The following is an 18,097-nucleotide window of genomic DNA, read 5'->3' on the forward strand; positions in this document are numbered from 1 at the left end:
GACGACTATAAATACCTGCGGAGAGCAGAACGCAGGAGATTCGTTTACATGCATGCAGCAGATGACAAATCTGCATGTTTATATCCATTCATCAAACCTACATTAAGCAGATTTCACTATACTGTACATGTTATTAAGGTCCTTCCCTTATTCAGGGTTCTCACACCTTAGTTAACTTCAAATTCAAGGACCTTTCAAGGACTTTCCAGGTCCAGTACCCTCAAATTCAAGGATTAAATGTGGGGACACATTTCAAGTGAGAGCAAGGTTATATCGTGTTATCTTTTAAGATACATTGTTACAGTTTCCATTCTTGGGAACTCATGCTGCGTCACACGGTGACACTTTGGGGACGCCTCCAGGGGTAAGTGCATCTGAATGTGTATATCAAATTCAATCAATGGTGAGGCTTAACGACAAAGACAGGGTGACGCGGGAAACAGGAAGTATATTGCTATCTGAAATATTGCCAAAGACGGCGTTACAGAGACGTAGGAAGTATGGCAAGGGAAACGCTGCATCTCGTTCCCTTCTCAGGGAACAACAGTTACATACGTAACCCAAGACGTTTTCATGTGTCAACCACAATTATGCAAAAAAGCATTTTGGTATGAATCAACATTCGCATACAGAAGACATAATAAGCATTTAAAGTGAACAGTTTAGCACGTGTGGTTAAGAAGTCAAGAATTTTATGATATTATCCTACACTACACAGGGAATAATATGGATTTTTTTCCCAGAAAACTTCTTGCATAAAATAAATTCAAGCACTTTCAATGACCTGTATTCTATGTATGTAACTTTCCAAGGCCTTGATTTTTCCCCCAGATTCACAAACTTTCAAGGATTTCAAGGACTCATGGGAACCCTGCTTATTTGACCGTCCTGCTATTGCTCACATACGTTTATTACGACATCTTACGTGGTTAATTCACATGTTGTTTTTGTACTTACAGGCCTTAGGAAAGGCTTCTGGACCTTTTTGGTGAGGATATGGAACATGTCTACCGTCTCTGTGGCTAAAGCCAGGTAGGAACGTGACACCCGCTCATCCTGAGTCAGCTGGGATTGACGCCTTTGCTGCTGGTCCTGAGGATCAGAAAAACAATCATTTGTTTAATATCATCTTTTATACAAAAAACAAGTTGCTGCTTGTAACCCTGATGTGCATGTCTTTATGGCGAGTTGTGATGTATCATCCATCACCGATTATGCAATTAAAAGGCTTGGCAGTTAAATAATGGGTGTGGCTGTAATATCTGCTAACCCTAGGCAGAAGGTCCCACTGCTCTTTGTTCTTCATCTCCTCCTGGATCTCATGGATGCGTTTCAGAGACTCCAGACTCTCATCCAGCAGGAAAGTCGTATCGTTAATCAGCATGTTGATGTAGCGCACAAACTGCTTTCCAGAGCTACGCAATGAAAGAAAGAATCAATGACTGAAATCAAAACTTTGATGCTCCTTATCTCATAATTAGATTAAGGGACTTCAATCTCAAAAAGGCCAAGTTTCATCCAATCAATATTGTCTAGATATATCAGTTCATAATAGAGGCTCACTTACTTGAACTCCTCCAGAAATGTCCCTTGATGGCTAATGTTTTGCCACAGGCTTTTGAATATGGTGCTGATGTGGTAGCGAATGGTGAACTTGTCATAAAACTCACTAGTGGCTCCAGTGTGCTCCACATCTAGGAAAATATATTTGAACAATTAGCCCAAAACATAGATTAAACCAGTCTCCTTGGTGATCAACAGAAAAGGCTCCCTATACCTGTGTAGAACTTCATGAGGGCGGGCACGAGCTGATTGATTGACAGCTGGTGGTTCTCCATCATCTCGAAGAACCTCTGGGTGCGTGGCTGCACTGCAGGGTTGGTGACAAAGAGCACCTCCACCAGCTTGGCGATCAAGTATGGATTCTTTATGTAGTTCTGACTGCAAATGAAGACCACCAGGAAGGTCACAACGTCTTCGGTGCATGGCTCAAAAAGGACCTGGGGAAAGTACCTAAGATACAAAAATCTAAGTGAGTATGCAGGATCATATCCGACATGAAGATTACACACAAGGAACATTTGAATAAATATTGAACTGGAATATGGTATGGCTTTAAACTTACTGCACAATAAAAAGCAGGAACTCGGCCACATCTTCAATATAAAACTCAGGCAGTGCTGCAAAGCTTTTGGGAATTTCTGGATTCAGAGGCAGGCTAACGCTGGATGGAGATAAAAACACAGGAAATTAGAACAGCGTGTCATCTTGACCCTAAATAACATATATGAGATGATGTCAGTAAGGGTACTGACTGTGGGTAGGCGGGCTCCACCATGCGCAGGATAAGCTGGATGACCATACTAAAGAACTGCAGACATCTGCGCAGCAGGTTCTCGTCCAGCAGCCCTGCGTCTGCGCAGGCTTTAGAGCGTACCAGTTTCTGTTAAAACAACAACACGGAAAATTTTTAAATATTTAGCAATATTAATTTTTTTAGTTCAATACATATTAAAGCTTTGACTCGAAGGCTAAATGCACCCCTGCCTGTAAACACCCAGATAAAGTCATTTTGTGTGATTTATGGTTTATCATCCTACATAATATAACCTTGATATCAATAATATCAAGGTTATGCAAAATCCACTTTTACAAGATGTATGGACATAAATGTATTGGGATTGTGTTAACACAACAACCCCACAATGATAAAAATCCATCCACTCCTTCACCTTTAGTCCCCATTAAACCAAAGCAGTCTCATTAGACATGTAGATTCTCGTATCAATGTGATGTCACACTAATAAAGCCCCGCCCACGGCCACTGACTGACAGTCCAGTATTACCATAATTTCCACCCTAAACAAGTTGTGCACTTTTCGCCATATCTCAATTGTGAGATACTATTTTCTCAGACTGTATTCACAGGAATCAGATCTATTTTAACTGAAAGCTAAGCTCTTTTGGCTCTTTTTATTTGCAATAAAGGTACACACACGAAAACAGCTCGTTTTTGCTCCCAACTAAAGAGGGGCATTTTGGACATACAATAAAAAATGATCAGTAAGGAGCTTTGAGCTAAAACTTCCCAGACACATTCTAGGCACACCTGGAACGTATATATTAAAGGGACACTCCACTCTTTTTAAATATCCTCATTTTCAAGCTCCCCTAGAGTTAAACATTTAATTTTTGCCGCTTTGGAATCCATCCAGCCGATCCCCGGGTCCGGCGGTACCACCCCTACCATAGCTTAGCATAATCCACCGAATCTGACCAGACCATTAGCATCGCGCAGCAGGCGTAGTGATATTACGCACTGCCTGAAAATAGTCCCCTTGGTTACTTTCAATAGCAGAGGACTATTTTCAGGTACTGCGTAATATACAGCAGCAAAGTCCTTGATTATTACGCCAGAATGAGAGTATAGTTCCTAGCCATATCTGCCTAGCAAATCGCAACTTTTAATTTTCCGTAAGTCTTAGTACACAATGTAACTACAGAAGAGTCAAGTTTTAAATAGAAAAAATATCGAAACTCTTTGGTATTTTTAGCGCGATGCTAATGGTCTAATCAGATTCAATGGATTATGCTAAACTATGCTAAAAATGCTACCACTAGACCCGGAGATCAGCTGAATGGATTCCAAAACAGTAAAAATCAAATGTTTCACTCTAGTGGAGCTGGAAAATGAGCATATTTCCAAAAAAAAGTGGAGTGTCCCTTTAAATCTTGTAAAAAGACTGAGACTGAAAAAATGGCAAAGACTGAAATCAAACATTAAAGCTACTAAATGCTCAAGAAAGTCTAAATGAATAAATACAAAATATTTAATAGAGGCGTTTGATAGTTTTGGCTTGAAAAAGACTCTGCATTCACCTTCAGCTGTGCTTTACATCTCTTCAGCATTTCCCGATGACGACCGGCCAATGGGGAATCTTTCCACTGGTTCTCACTGTTCTTCAGCTCCTCAACCGATCTGTACCACAAACATACATTCAGGAATTTGATCAATGACTTTCTGAACTTATAACAATCTTAAATAAGCACTTACTTTCCTTTTGCTCTTGTTTAACTTTTGTTTAACAGTGAAAAAGCAGCAAAACTCAGAAGAATAGACACTTTGTCAAAATATTTTTCTCTATTTATTTATGGGTAAATTGTACTTTATTTTATTATTTTTAATACTGTTGTTAAATAAAAAATTACAAAAAAAAAACCCACAAGTATTTCTGGCTGATATGCTGGCTCAGTGTTATGACTCCTGCCACCTGCAGATGTCACTAGTGATTAACCAGGAATGTTGCATCCGATAAACAAATTTAAGTGGTCTAATCCAGAGGCGTCCAGTTTAATGTGATGGACACAGAAGTAATAAAAAAGCTTTTATTTCAGGCATTAAGCCAAACAAAGATATGACACGAAAGCTACTCTTCAACGGTGCTACAACCTAGAAACCATCTTCATCACGAGACACAGAACAGAGCCGGATTAACCTGTCTCATCAGAAAGAGATTAAAAGCTTTTTTAGAAAGCATGACAGTCTGTCATATCTACAGCTGGCTATCTGACATCATCGATAAGTAATGAAAATGTACGCCACATTCCAGAGTATCACAATAACTAGCTAATTTTTTTAATCATAAAACATTTAATCACAAATCAAACATCAGAGTTCTCTTATCCTTAAACTACACAGTGAAGCATATTCATGCCAAACTGTGACAAAATCTACATTTGGACCCTTACATATGAAGCCCACGGGACTATACGGTGTCCCATTGTCCTTTGTACAATTCAGTAGGATACTAACAAGCACACCATGTGACCTAGATAAACCCAGTGCAAAACTGGAAATAGGCTTCGGATGGTAACTTTCAACATTATCTTTTACAGAAACCTTAAGTCAAGCATGTTGGTAACATTTACATGTCATTACACAATTGGCAGACACTTTTATCCATTTTCATCAGTATGTGCTCCCTGGGTTCGATCCCATGACATTTTGCACTACTAACGCAATGATTTACCACTGCAAAAAGCATCTGTGTGGCTCACCTGTTCAGATCCCGTATGGCCCTCAGTCTGCGTATGTAGCGACGACAGCAGGGCAGGATGGACAGGTGATGTGCGTGTAGCGTGAGGAAGAAACACTCAGTGGGAAACTTGGGCTCTGGAAACTTAGATGAGTCGGCATCTGCAGAATAACAACAAGAACGTTAAATAGAGGTCCTGGAAACAGATGCCATACATCTTTTATATGGAAACCTTTTTTATTGGGTTAAGTGGCTCCACCAAGAGCACCTGCGACCATTTGGTTAGACACGATAGATCTTTAACCACTAGGCTACACCGTGATTCATCTTTTACAGAGAAAAGCCCACACTTACGCATCTCTGTGAGCCAACTCTTCAGCTCCTCCATTGTGGCTTTGAGCCTGGTTTCTTCTGGGCTGACGTTTAATCGACACTTGGGGTGGAAGATGTAGAGAGGATCCACCGTGTCCAGCTTGATCTTCATACTCAGCTGCTGAAGCACCCACAGGAAGTTCATCATGAATCCGTCTGTGGACACCAGCTTATCATCGGTCTAAAAGAAGAAAGAGGAAAACTATTAATGCACAATTATTGCAACATTTCTCAAGCTCGCATGCAGTCTCCATTGTCTGTTTAAACCATTTTACTTATATTTTAGCTGCTTAAAGCTGTCTGCATTTAACTAGCCAAGATGGAAGAGACTTGCGTAACATACCTGCATCTGAGCCTTCTTCACATTACGGTTCACCAAAGCTGCCATGTAGCTCAGAGCTGCTTCTCTTGTTTCTCCATTAAGCAAGATGTTGTGCAGGATTTTAAATAGATCACCCCTGGTAAAGCCACAACAAAATATATAATGTTAAAGGGCCCATATTATGCAAAATCCTTTCACAAGATGTTTGGATGTAAATGTGTGTTGGCAGTGTGTGAACATAACCACTACACAATGGAAAAAAATTTTTAATCCCCATTTAAACTGTCTCATTAGATTTTGGTTCTCTTGTTATTGTGATGTCACACTAACAAAGCCCCGCCCACAGCCAAAGACTGCCTGGGTACATTTTCCCAAAAGCTTTTCTAAATTTGTTTGTTAGCACGTTGTAGAAGTAATGCAGCTAAAGATACTGTCTCAGACCGTATTCACAAAAATCAGATCTATTTTTAACCGAAATCTGTAGCTCATTTGCATTTAATGGTACAATTAAAAGACAATTTTTTGCTTCCGCCAAAATAAGGGCATTTTGGACATGCTATAATAAATGATATGTAGGGTATTTTGAACTAAAACTTCAGAGACAAATTCTAGGCAAACCTGAGACTTATATTACATCTAGTAAAAATGGGCATAATATTGTCATATAGTTTAGATTACTGATGGAATAAAATCATTATGATTTCTTCATCTAGACCTTACCGTGGGTTCACACCAGCCGCGTTTGAGGCGTCAAATTCACGTCTACCGCGTCTAGTTTGCCGCTTGAACATTTTGAGTCTACTCGCTTCATTCACGCGTGAAATTCTAGTCATCGAGACATTCACGTGGATATTCGCGTCATGGGAGGGCCTTCTGCAACTCCGCTCACTTCCTGTAATCACGTCACTACTAGAACAAGCCCTTGATTGGTCAGCGCGGCACGTTTTTCCTCCAAAGTTCAAAATTTTCAACTCGCGTGTTTCCCGCGGCAACGCTCATTTCGCGCCATTCGCGTGAAGGCAAGGCAAGCCAGGCAAGTTTATTTGTATAGCACATTTCATACACAAAGGTCATTCAAAGTGCTTTACATAGAAATGAGAAAACAAAAATCAAAGATACATGAATTTAAAATATCAATTAAAAGAAAATAAATGTGATTTTAATAATAACTGTTTAAATTTTCTGAATGAGGCGGAATCGTGTCTACCGCGCTGTGCCAAATGCCTCATTTGCATTGCGAGACCTCCAGACACGCGTCAACGCGTCTTTATATTGACTTAACATTGAAATGACTCGCGCTTGACGCCTCTAGCGCAGCTGGTCTGAACGCAGCATTAGAAAGCATCCAATAGAGCAGTGTTACTCATAGCGCGTCTCGGCAAGCTTTAATTTTTGCTCGCATGGCAGTTAATAATACGGTGATATGATCAAGCAGGCATACCCTTTTTCTGTCTTTTCTGCTCTGGATGCTAACTTTGTTAGAAAACCATACCCATTATATCAAGACGCATGTCGATAAGCATGTCGCGCTTGCACAGAGCGATTGTCGTATGACATCAAAGTACCGTGAGATCAGACTGCTTGTTATGCTTTCGAATTGCTCTCGCGGCACAGTAATGTCACTCGCCAATCGTTCTGTGCAGCACTGCATAAATTACAAGGTACAGTGTGTAATTTTTAGAAGGATCTCTTGACAAAAATGCAAAATAATATACAAAACTAAATTATCAGTGGTGTATAAATACCTTTCATAATGAACCATTGTGTGTTTATTGCCTTAGAATGAGACGTTTTATCTACATACATAGAGGGTCCCCTTACATGGAAGCCACCATTTTGTGCAGTCATGTTTCTACAGAAGCCCTTAACAGACAAACTTTTTTACTAAGTTGTCTCCAACGATGACATGTTTGTCCGGTGGCGGCTACTGTAGCTTCTCTATGTGTTTCAAAAGCAAGAGGTGAACAGTGGACTGAGCCGTTGGTTGCAATTCACAACCTCACCACTAGATGCCGCAAAAATTTACACACTGCACCTTTAAGGGAAAGGTGGCCCCCTAGTGGTTTGGGGGTCACTGCATACTCGTATTATAAGAATGCTTAGCATTAAAATCCAGTTTTTGTCATTAAGGGAAATCATCTCGTCTCAATTAGGTCTACAGATGTGTCTGGTAAATGATAATAAATGATTCGCCCTTGTATTTATTGCTTACTTTGCCGTAAAGGTGGCTCTCCTATTGACCTATCAGTGTGGCTCTCATGAAAAAAAATTGTGAAGACCACTGCAATAAAGTAAAATATTAAACACACAAAGACCCTTTTTCTTGTAGTCCTGCTCTAAAAAATCCTCAGATTAATATAAACCTATAAGCATTTGATGTGGTTATATCTCACCCTGGCAGACTCCAGATAGTGCTGAAGCGTCTGGCTGACCACACGAGTGTTCTCCATAGTTATGGCAGGGCCTGAAAAGTACTTGTCTCCCACTTTAGTCTAAGGAACAGAAGAACAAAAATAAAGCACTTTGTTCCATCATTGTTCATTAATGTTGTATTTACATAACATTGGTCTGATTTGTCTCATTAGTGTAATGACTTACGTCATCCTCTGCGAACACAGAGAGACTAAAGAAAGATCCGAGGAAGGAGAGTCTTTGAATTTCTCTTCCTGTACCAGGACTGAGAGGGTCAGGACACCATAATGGCAGAGAGGTCATCTAAAAATACACAAAAACACATATCACAGGTGTGACTTAAGATTATTAACAGCAACCTCCGTAAACCTGAGTGCCTTGAATTTTTCGTGAGCTCCTGCAAAAACCTACCAAACTGCATATGGGGTGAGTCTTCCCAAACTTGATTTCACAAAGCTCAGCTAAAGCCTGTAAAACAATGAAACATCAGTTAGAGATATAAATAAAGCTTGTGAAAAATAGAGAAGAGCAGTCTGCTGTGGAAATATATCTGCGTCTTAAACTTGTTATAATGTACATTTTCATGTCAACCTAATTTATTGGTGTTTAAACGACTTTTAAAGATTTAAGATTTCTTTTCAATTTATTGGATATTAGTGTTTTATATTATTGCATGGCTCGCTGGAATGCTTGATTCTGGTTGGCCAGTCGTGACATTTGCAGGTTTGTTATTTCCAGATAACCGCTCAAAACTTATAACACAGTAACTCGGATGCTGCATATCATTTTGACAGGTAAAGTTTAACATAAAAATAAATTATAAATCTTTTGATAAGACATTTGACATTATATTTAAAAAAATATTAAACCAAATAGTGTGTTCATTACATTTGAACATCTTGTCTTATCTTAAAACTGAAAGTAAATGGGTTTTAATCATGGAAGATCTGCTTTGGTTAAAAATTAGCCTTTCCAAACAATATTTAATGTTTCTTATCTTACATATGAGGTAAATAGACGCTTCGCATCAGGTCCTAATCACACTGTCGAGACTTATTTCTGCGATAACAACCTGCTGCCTATACATTATCCCTTACTAACAATATTAAAGGATTAGTCCATTTTCTTAAAAGAAAAATCCAGATAATTTCTCACCACCATGTCATCCAAAATGTTGATGTCTTTCTTTGTTCAGTCGAGAACAAATTATGTTTTTTGAGGAAAACATTGCAGGATTTTTCTCATTTTAATGAACTTTAATAGAGCCCAAAATGTAATACTTAACACTTAACACTTAAAAGGACTTTAAACAATCCCAAACGAGGCATAAGGGTCTTATCTAGCAAAACGATTGTCATTATTGACAATAAAAATAACAAATATACACTTTTAAAGCACAACGTCTCGTCGTGTAGATCCGGTCGTGATGCACCAGCTGACCCCACGCAATACGTCATGACGTCAAGAGGTCACAGAGGACGAATGCGAAACTCCGCCCCAGTGTTTACAAGTGTTGAGAAAGAGGACCGTTCCAACGTTGTTGCATGTCAACTGATACTAATTAATGTCTTTGTGTCAGTTTATTGTTTAAAATGGTCCGCAAATGTGCGTTTTATATATGAAACACGTGACCTCCCTACGTCACTACGCAATTACGTTAGGTCGCGCTGAACCGGACCTAGACGAAAAGTTGTGGTTTAAAAGTACATATTTTTATTTTTGTCAAAAATGACGGTCGTTTCGCTGGACGGGACCCTTGTGCCTTGTTTGGGAGTGTTTGTGGTCCTTTGAAACTCCGTTGAAAGAACTGTTAAGTGTTGAGTTAAGTATTAATTTGTAGGTGTCTATTAAAGTCCATTAAAATGAGAAAAATCCTGCAATGTTTTTCTCAAAAAACATAATTTCTTCTGGACTGAACAAAGAAAGACATCAACATTTTGGATGACATGGTGGTGAGTAAATTATCTGGATTTTTCTTTTAAGAAAATTGAATATTCCTTTAAAAATTAAGAAAACATGTTAAATTATAAAATAAACGAATGAAGTTGAAATGCCTAAGCTTGACCATAGCGCATTTCTGGAAAGTCTGCTAAACCTTTTCCTTCGAAAAAACGAAAAAAAAATACATCCCCAAACAACAAGAGACATTTTTGCAAAGTTACAGGGCTTAAACGCTAAGGGCTCATTTATCCTGCTTCGTCAGACCTACGCCATTGCTACGAGTAGTGCAACTCTCCAACAATGCGTACATTTTATGCAGACCTCAAGTGTCGTGATTGGTCTGCAAGAACCCCTTCCTCATGTAAAAAAAGTGCAATATATTGCATTGCATTTCCACTCACGACACTAAAAACAAAGACCAAGTTAAGGAGTGATATTTAACAACTTTAAATGTACACGACAAGCTGCCTTTTCTTCAGTTTTTGCCTTGATACTATAGGTTAGAACAGTAACATGCCCACGGACACTAGGGATTAGGGATGCTCCGATCAATGCCGATCTCCACTAATAATACATTGCAGATCACTATTCTGAATCGGACAGACAATCTTATTACAGCTATTTCATGTACTACGGCTTTTGATCAGTAAGTCCTTATTAATCTAAAATCACTGTTAGTTTTGAGTCGTTTATAACATGCATTTGAAAAAGCAACACTCGTCAAACATAATTATTAAACATATTCTTTATTATCATGAAAATACCTGAAAAGGTTTGAAGAACAGCAATATAAATATATCCTTCAGCCATTTCATGGAGCTGCGTGTCATCACAGCTGCGTGTGTTTTGTTCTTCGTCTACAGCGCATTTTGAGTTTCTGCAAGAGAGCGCCCCCTGGCTTTTGGATGTAGCGACATTTCACCGTAATTCATTGAGAAACATAGCAAGCATTATCGGCCAATCGATCGGAGCATCCCTTACTAGGGATGCACCAAAATGAAAATTCTTGGCCGAAACCGAAAACCAAAAGAGGAAACCAAGGCCGAAAACTAAAACGCCGAAAGAAATTTTTATGCCAATTATTAGTACCTCTACATTTATGCCCATCACGGTGTACTAACTTTACTAGGGTTGTGATGGATCACAAAACTCATGGTTCGGATCACATTACAGTTTTTGGGGCACAGATCGAATTTTTTTTGGATCAGCAAAAAAGGGGTGGGAAAAATCTAATAACAAATAAAGAAATTGCAAACATTTACATTAAGTAAGGTCTGAAATTAGCATTAGGTACAGAAATTGAATTAAATGAATTATAACACTGTCTTGATTGTATAAATTAAATATAATTATTATTATTTTTAGAGCTACAGAAGTGATTTTCTCTTTGTCTTGGGTTGTTTGATTAACATTAATGACACAGACTTAAGTAGGTTAATTGAGGTTACTGTCTCTTTAAATAAGCACAGACTGGTTTCTGACTGTAATCTATACATTCACTTAAGACATAAATAAATGTTTTATTAGAAAAAGAATACTGTGGAGATCATTTTGTTTGTATGTGCCCTGTCAAGAACAGAAAGATTTTATGTTCGCTAGCTTTTTGAAACGCGTCTCATCGTGTATGCACTACTGAGTGCACTTAAACGCGCATGCACACAGAGACAGAGGGCCAATTCCAAACAGCGCAGCATATACATAAAAGCGCAGTCACTTCACGTAAAACGTTACGTTGTTTTTCATTGCTTTATTCGCCAAATGTATGTTAATGGACAACAGTATGAGACACAGTAGCGCAACTCTAAAATCTAAAGTTTACACATAAAGAGTTCTGATCTTTAAAGGGGATGATCACGTCTGACTGGAGCTGGACCGGACATATTCAACCGCATGCGTGTACAGAAAGCTGCTCACTTTAGTGCCTGTTTGTGGTTAAATACGTCCACACCGCAGATACCGTAGTTTTCGGTTATAAAAGTATTTTGGCCGAAAACCGAAAATGCTCTTTTGGGCCATTTTCGGTCGCCGAGTATTCGGTGCATCCCTAATGGCCACTGCCTACTAGTGCTCTGCATGTATAAATGCACACAGATGCAGATACGATACCGAAGTACGTGAAATCCGATGAGTAGCTGATGGCATACAGACTATGGTGTAGAGTATACATCAGCCTTAATGAACAGGAACATCCCATTTAACAGCCATAATTCTACAGGCTGCATTTGGTCTGATTAAACCTCATATCTCAGTATGTTTTCAATAGCACAGCATGCAGTCTCTTACCATCAGAGGATACTTGAAGTTGTCACAGTCAAATGAACACTCTCTTGAAGCTTGAGCAAGCCCTTGAAGAATAGGAACGAAGATCTGAAAGAACAACAGCACTGATCATAATAACAAACTTGTTTTGGGATATATTTGTCATTATACTGGCAGGCAATGACTTATTCCTTAAAAAACCTGTCATCTGCAGAGCTGTTGTGTTATGAAAGATGGATGCTAATAGACAGTGGCCCTAAAATGCATTTAGGCAACTTATAGGTCTAATATTATATTTAGTCATTTAGCAGATGCTTTTGTCCAAAGCGACTCCATTAACATACATTAAGTGTGTCTAAATATACTACATGATCTATATATAAATAAACATTCTTTGAATGCAGAACTGTCTTTCCCACCTAGAAACACGTTTAATATCACATATTTCTATAATCTGCTGCAACCCCCACCTGTTTAAACACATCCTCCTCCTGGTGAGTCATGCGTACCAGCTCCTGGATAAAGCCGTATGGAAGGTTCCGGCACAGCATGTAGGGAACCAGCAGGGAGGGCTGTAGTGGGGCCCTGATTGATTGAAAGGAAATTGTGCATTATACTTTAGGACCTAAACAATAAGTGCAAAATTAGTTGATTACTTTCATGCCGATTTTAAATTGTGCACTCAAAAACCGTTTAGCAAAATATCTTCCTTCATGTTCATCAAAACGAAGAAGATTATAAAGGTTTGTAGCAACATAAGGGTGACTAAATAACATAATTTTGGGGTAAACTATCCCTTTAAAGTTTGTTTATAATCTGCAATTTCTCTCTTTACTGACCTGGGTTGCGTGAGGGCACCTTGAAGCACAAGTGCAGCGTGGGAAATACACTGGGAACGTATGTTGCTCAGCAGCTGACTGACAACTGGTTGGCTGCACACCTGAAACAGTATAACATAACACCTACAATGAGACACTTACAATGACAACACAAACAATTTTGAAGCCGGCCAAGCCACTCAGGGAATTTCCCTGTGCTTGGAGATGTTTTTTGCTTTTACTTTCACATTTCTGCCTCTCCTCTGGCCTACTGACAACTGTCTCGATAAACAACTTATCATTCACACTATGCAGGAACTACAAGAGATTTAAAAGCAATGCTATTATACATTGTGACACTGAACACATATTGAACTGTATTATTCTGTATACAGCCATGAAAAAGGTTTTCTAAATGTATTATTAATAGGTATTTGTTTAAGTAAAACAATCAATTTTGTTAAATTCTGTCAACATTTCTTCCAAATTTCTAATAAAAATAATGTTGTTTTTGTTGTTGTTTTTTGCAGAAAGCTGAAACCAGGCAAACTAACAAAAAGATGCAATGTTTTTTAGATCTTAAAAAGTTTATATTCATTTTTAATCAACACACAATGCAAATATTTTACATGTATTTTAGGCACAATTTAAAAACTGAATATTTGATGGAATAACCCTGCTATTTAATTTCCATGTGTCCTATCATGCTCAGTCTTTTATATTGCTGTTGGGTGACTTTATCTCACTCCTAAGGTTTGCTTTTGTTGGAATTCAACAGACACTGGGCCGAAAATGGTCACAATACAGAGAGAAATAATAATTAAAGCCAAATCTTGAGTGGTTTCTTAAAGGGATAGTTTACCCAAAAATGAAGATAATGTCATTAATGACTCACCCTCATGTCGTTCCAAACTCGTAAGACCTCTTCGGTACACAGTTTAAGATGTTTTATATTTAGTCCGAGAGCTTGCTGACCCCCCATCAAAATTCTATGCACGGTTTACTGTCCATGTCCAGAAAGGTAATAAAAACATCATCAAAGTAGTCCATGTAACATCAGTGGGTCAGTTAGAATGTGTTGAAGCATCGAAAATACATTTTGGTCCAAAAATAACAACTTTATTCAGCATTGTCTTTTATTCCGGGTCTGTTGTGAACCACGTGCACGAGACTGAAGTCACGTGACTGCAGTGACACGGCTGACGTGTTATCTGGTGCACCCCAGCTGTTCGTTTTTTTGTGTGCCCGACCTTCGTTTACAGTCTGAGGGAGACGCATGGTGCAAGTTTGGAAAAAAACACTTCGCAAACATATCCGAGGATAACACGTCATCCGCGTCACTGCAGTCACGTGACTTTTGTCTCACGCATGCGCTTGACAACAGAACCGGAAAAGAAAACAATGCTGAATAAAGTCGAAATTATTGGTATTTTTGGACCAAAATGTATTTTCGATGCTTCAACACATTCTAACTGACCCACTGATGTCACATGGACTTCTTTGATGATGTTTTTAATACCTTACTGGACATGGACAGTATATCGTACATAGATTTTCAATGGAGGGTCAGAAAGCTCTCAGACTAAATCTAAAACATCTTAAACTGTGTTCCAAAGATGAATGGAGGTCTTACGAGTTTGCAACGACATGAGGGTGAGTATAACATTATTTTCATTTTTGGGTGAACTAACCCTTTAACTTTTTCCATGGCTGTATTTAATTATACAGAATTATCAGCAGCTACCTTTGGGGCTTTCCTCTCCTCCATACCAACACTGTCAAAGCGCTCGATGAGGTAGTTCAACATCTCAGTCTCTTTACAGGACTCCATGGTAAAGCGGTCACCGACCATGCCCCCTCCAGTTGCACCCACACTATAGAGAGAGAGAGAGCGAGATAGAGAGAGAGGGGATTTTTTAAAATATTTTTAAGAATATTAAGAAACGCCCTTCTAAAAGGGATTTACACACTTGGAGGTTTCAAAAGTATAACCACAACCACACTGCTTCACCGCTCAGGAGAATGTCTAGAGTTTCTGATCATTAGGACATTAAACTTAAATTATTAGTCTACATTATTTTATTTAAGTTTCTATCTTGTCATCAAACATTAAAAAGGCGACATTATGTAAGCAGCATAACTGTAATTCTGACATGCCTACATTTGTTGAGTGCACTTAAACACACGCACACACATAGACAGAGGACGAATTCCAAACGGCGCTTTGGGAAGAAGATGCAGCATAAACACTCTTTATGTCCCTCCACATAAAGTGAAAATTACGTTGTTTTGCAGTGCTTTATTCACCAAATGTATTTTAATGGACTACAGTATGAGACACAGTAGCGCAACTCTCTCTCTCAAGTTTATACATCAAGAGTTCTGATCTTTGAAGGGCGGAGTTGGACCGGACACATTCAACCAAGTATTGCACAGAAATCTTGTCAAAGAACGAAAAAAATAACGTTATTAACCGGTTACCATTATTTTAAATAAACGTTTCTGTTCCGGAACATTTCTTTTTTGAAAGTTTCCGGTTTCGTTTCTGTTGCTTGTAAAACATCAAAAGTTTCTGGTTTTCGTTTTCGTTCCATGAACCGGTTCAAAGCCTTGCTTTGAGTTTAATTTTATATTTTATCTGGGCAAGTGTTTAAACCTAAAAAAAAAAACTAATGATAGATTTGAGACCCTTAATACTACAAAAAAGCAATGCAGATTTCATAAACAATGTAAGTGATGGCACAAACAAAATCACGAATCAGTGTTTTAAAACAGATTCACTGAAGCAGATGGATTAACTTTTTAAGAAATATTTAACGAAATCGATGACAATTTTAATTGAATGAAAAATCAAGGCATTGTCAAAATACAATATTTAAAATCTGTCATTAAGACTGGGTCATATTGCTAAAAATATACTTTAGAGTAATGGTTAGAACACACTCAACCAATAACGCAAGCAGTGTTTGGTGATCAAATAAACTGATCACGTCTTGGCATGTTATCATGTAAACAAAAGCAGAAGCTTTCAATAAATGAGATCTGGAGACCAATAAACATCCCGTCACGTTGAGGCCAAAAAAGGAGACCGAAAAGTAAAAATAAAATTGATTAAAAAGATCAAAAGCAGGCCTCTCTCTCCATCCCTCCTGCAGATGTTTGGTCATGAGACGGCATGCGTTAGTGGACTCTAGTGTGAGCAAACACTCCACAGCACGCTTCTGACTCTCTTATTAGTTTGGTTAAACAAGTCAGCTAGCAAACCTCCTTAACCAGCATAATCTGAATGCTTGACAGTCAGTACATAAAAACACAGATATCCGGTAGCACACTTATCCTGCAAGAGAGTTTGAAGGTCGGTTTCTGCTGCAAAGATTTAAAAATCTTCGTGGAATTGACAGGATTCCATGCAAAAGCCGTCCACAAAAGAGTGAAATGCTGATTCCCATCTGAGATGAGATAATCAAACTTCCCCATCCAGACTACATTGAGCTTATTCTTTTGAGCGTTCCTGTGCCGATGATGGGTGCGGCGGACTGCTGTTAGTGGCCAGGCGACACGTTGAAGCATGCAACACACGTTGGCACAGGTACCTGGACCCAAACTGAACCGCAGAAAAATCCTCCTCCTCTGGTTCTTCATCACTGCTGTCCTGAGACAGGTCGGACAAGTTGAAGAAGAGGAGGGAGAAAGGACTGGTGTGGCCGTGGTGCGATGAAAGGAAAGAAGTGTTTGAGAATGGAATATATAAACACAAGACTAAAATGGACTGAACAAACACACAATGGATTTTCAAGGTCATGCTAAGCTTGAAAAGTCTTACAATTAAATTTATTTTTATGACACACACGCACATCCTTATATATTGTCATATTAGGCATGCTAATTCAATGCTTTTACATTAAGTGGGCACAACTTCACATCTAACAGAGTGAAAAGGTACCTAGAGGGCATCTGAGCAGCTAGCGCAGTTCTTCTGGCCACAGTGGTTGGGGAGCTGGGTGGGAGGGGTAACGGCACGGAGGAGCTTTGATTGGCACTGTGTCGGGAGGAGGGGCTAGATGGCATACCTGAGGTTGACGGGGGCGTAAGCATACCTGATGGGACGGATCTGGGGTTTGGGCTTGTGGGAATAGAGGGGCTAAGGGTGTACGGCCTGTACCTCTGAGAGATGGGCACAGGGGCAGTTGGAGGTATAGATGGGAGGGTGGTGGGAGGGCGAGAGACTGGAGGACTGGGGGGAACCAGAGAGGCTGCTGTAGAAGGGGTTGGAGGAGCCGGTGGGGCAGATTGGGCACTCATTCTGGCAGAGCTTGGAGCTAGAGGGTTTGGGCTACACCCGTAAAGACTGAAAACAACAGGGATGGCACATATTATGACATACTGATACAGTATATTGGATTCGTTTGGAATAACATACTAGTATTACTATTGATGCAGCATATGGTATGCGTGTTGTGCACGGTATGCTAATTTACGTAGGAAGTATACAGTGTATAACAAGCTAGTAGTCCATTCAGATGGAAACAAAGAAACAGCAAATAAGAAATAAGATAATACATTTGGGAATGTGAGATGAAGTTGAATGTGAATATGTTCTTATTAAAAGGACATTTTGGTGTAAATTTCCCATTTATCACACTTGCCTGGACAGAGAGCTGGCACCGAATGAACCTGCGCAGGGCATCATGGGACTGTCGCTCTGGCTGGAGGGCGGGACGAGAGTCAGGTGACGGTTCGGGGATCTGGCAGCAGTAATTGGCTGAGATGTGGCGGTCAAGCTGGCGAAGGGGTTACAGTCACGCGTACGGGTGGACATCATAAGAGCCTCCATTAAAATCTGGCCAATCAGGTCTTTGAAGTCAGAGTAAACTACAAGATGGAGAATTGTACTTTAATTACAGAAATGACATTTAACCCCATACCCTCACATAATT

The 18,097-nt window shown here is 39.3% G+C and overlaps 1 protein-coding gene across 2 annotated transcripts in view; it reads right to left on the bottom strand.

The window, feature by feature from the left end:
* Positions 1-18,097, bottom strand: part of ube4b (ubiquitination factor E4B, UFD2 homolog (S. cerevisiae)) — a 29,194-nt gene that overhangs the window by 3,603 nt on the left and 7,494 nt on the right. Inside the window, exons 6-25 of one of the 2 annotated variants that reach the window (XM_073875381.1) lie at positions 17,807-18,032; positions 17,104-17,508; positions 16,754-16,855; positions 14,905-15,034; positions 13,182-13,282; positions 12,813-12,927; positions 12,367-12,450; positions 8,554-8,610; positions 8,329-8,445; positions 8,123-8,222; positions 5,752-5,864; positions 5,391-5,589; positions 5,059-5,197; positions 3,880-3,979; positions 2,316-2,443; positions 2,126-2,224; positions 1,778-2,013; positions 1,568-1,694; positions 1,271-1,415; positions 958-1,092 (exon numbers count right to left, since the gene is read on the bottom strand). In XM_073875381.1, coding sequence (XP_073731482.1) covers positions 958-1,092; positions 1,271-1,415; positions 1,568-1,694; positions 1,778-2,013; positions 2,126-2,224; positions 2,316-2,443; positions 3,880-3,979; positions 5,059-5,197; positions 5,391-5,589; positions 5,752-5,864; positions 8,123-8,222; positions 8,329-8,445; positions 8,554-8,610; positions 12,367-12,450; positions 12,813-12,927; positions 13,182-13,282; positions 14,905-15,034; positions 16,754-16,855; positions 17,104-17,508; positions 17,807-18,032 — 2,858 coding nt within the window. The remainder of the gene's footprint in view (positions 1-957; positions 1,093-1,270; positions 1,416-1,567; positions 1,695-1,777; positions 2,014-2,125; positions 2,225-2,315; positions 2,444-3,879; positions 3,980-5,058; positions 5,198-5,390; positions 5,590-5,751; positions 5,865-8,122; positions 8,223-8,328; positions 8,446-8,553; positions 8,611-12,366; positions 12,451-12,812; positions 12,928-13,181; positions 13,283-14,904; positions 15,035-16,753; positions 16,856-17,103; positions 17,509-17,806; positions 18,033-18,097) is intronic. The other variant, XM_073875382.1, reaches the window with a different exon arrangement.

Source organism: Misgurnus anguillicaudatus, chromosome 13 (assembly GCF_027580225.2).
Source record: "Misgurnus anguillicaudatus chromosome 13, ASM2758022v2, whole genome shotgun sequence".
Taxonomy (NCBI): domain Eukaryota; kingdom Metazoa; phylum Chordata; class Actinopteri; order Cypriniformes; family Cobitidae; genus Misgurnus; species Misgurnus anguillicaudatus.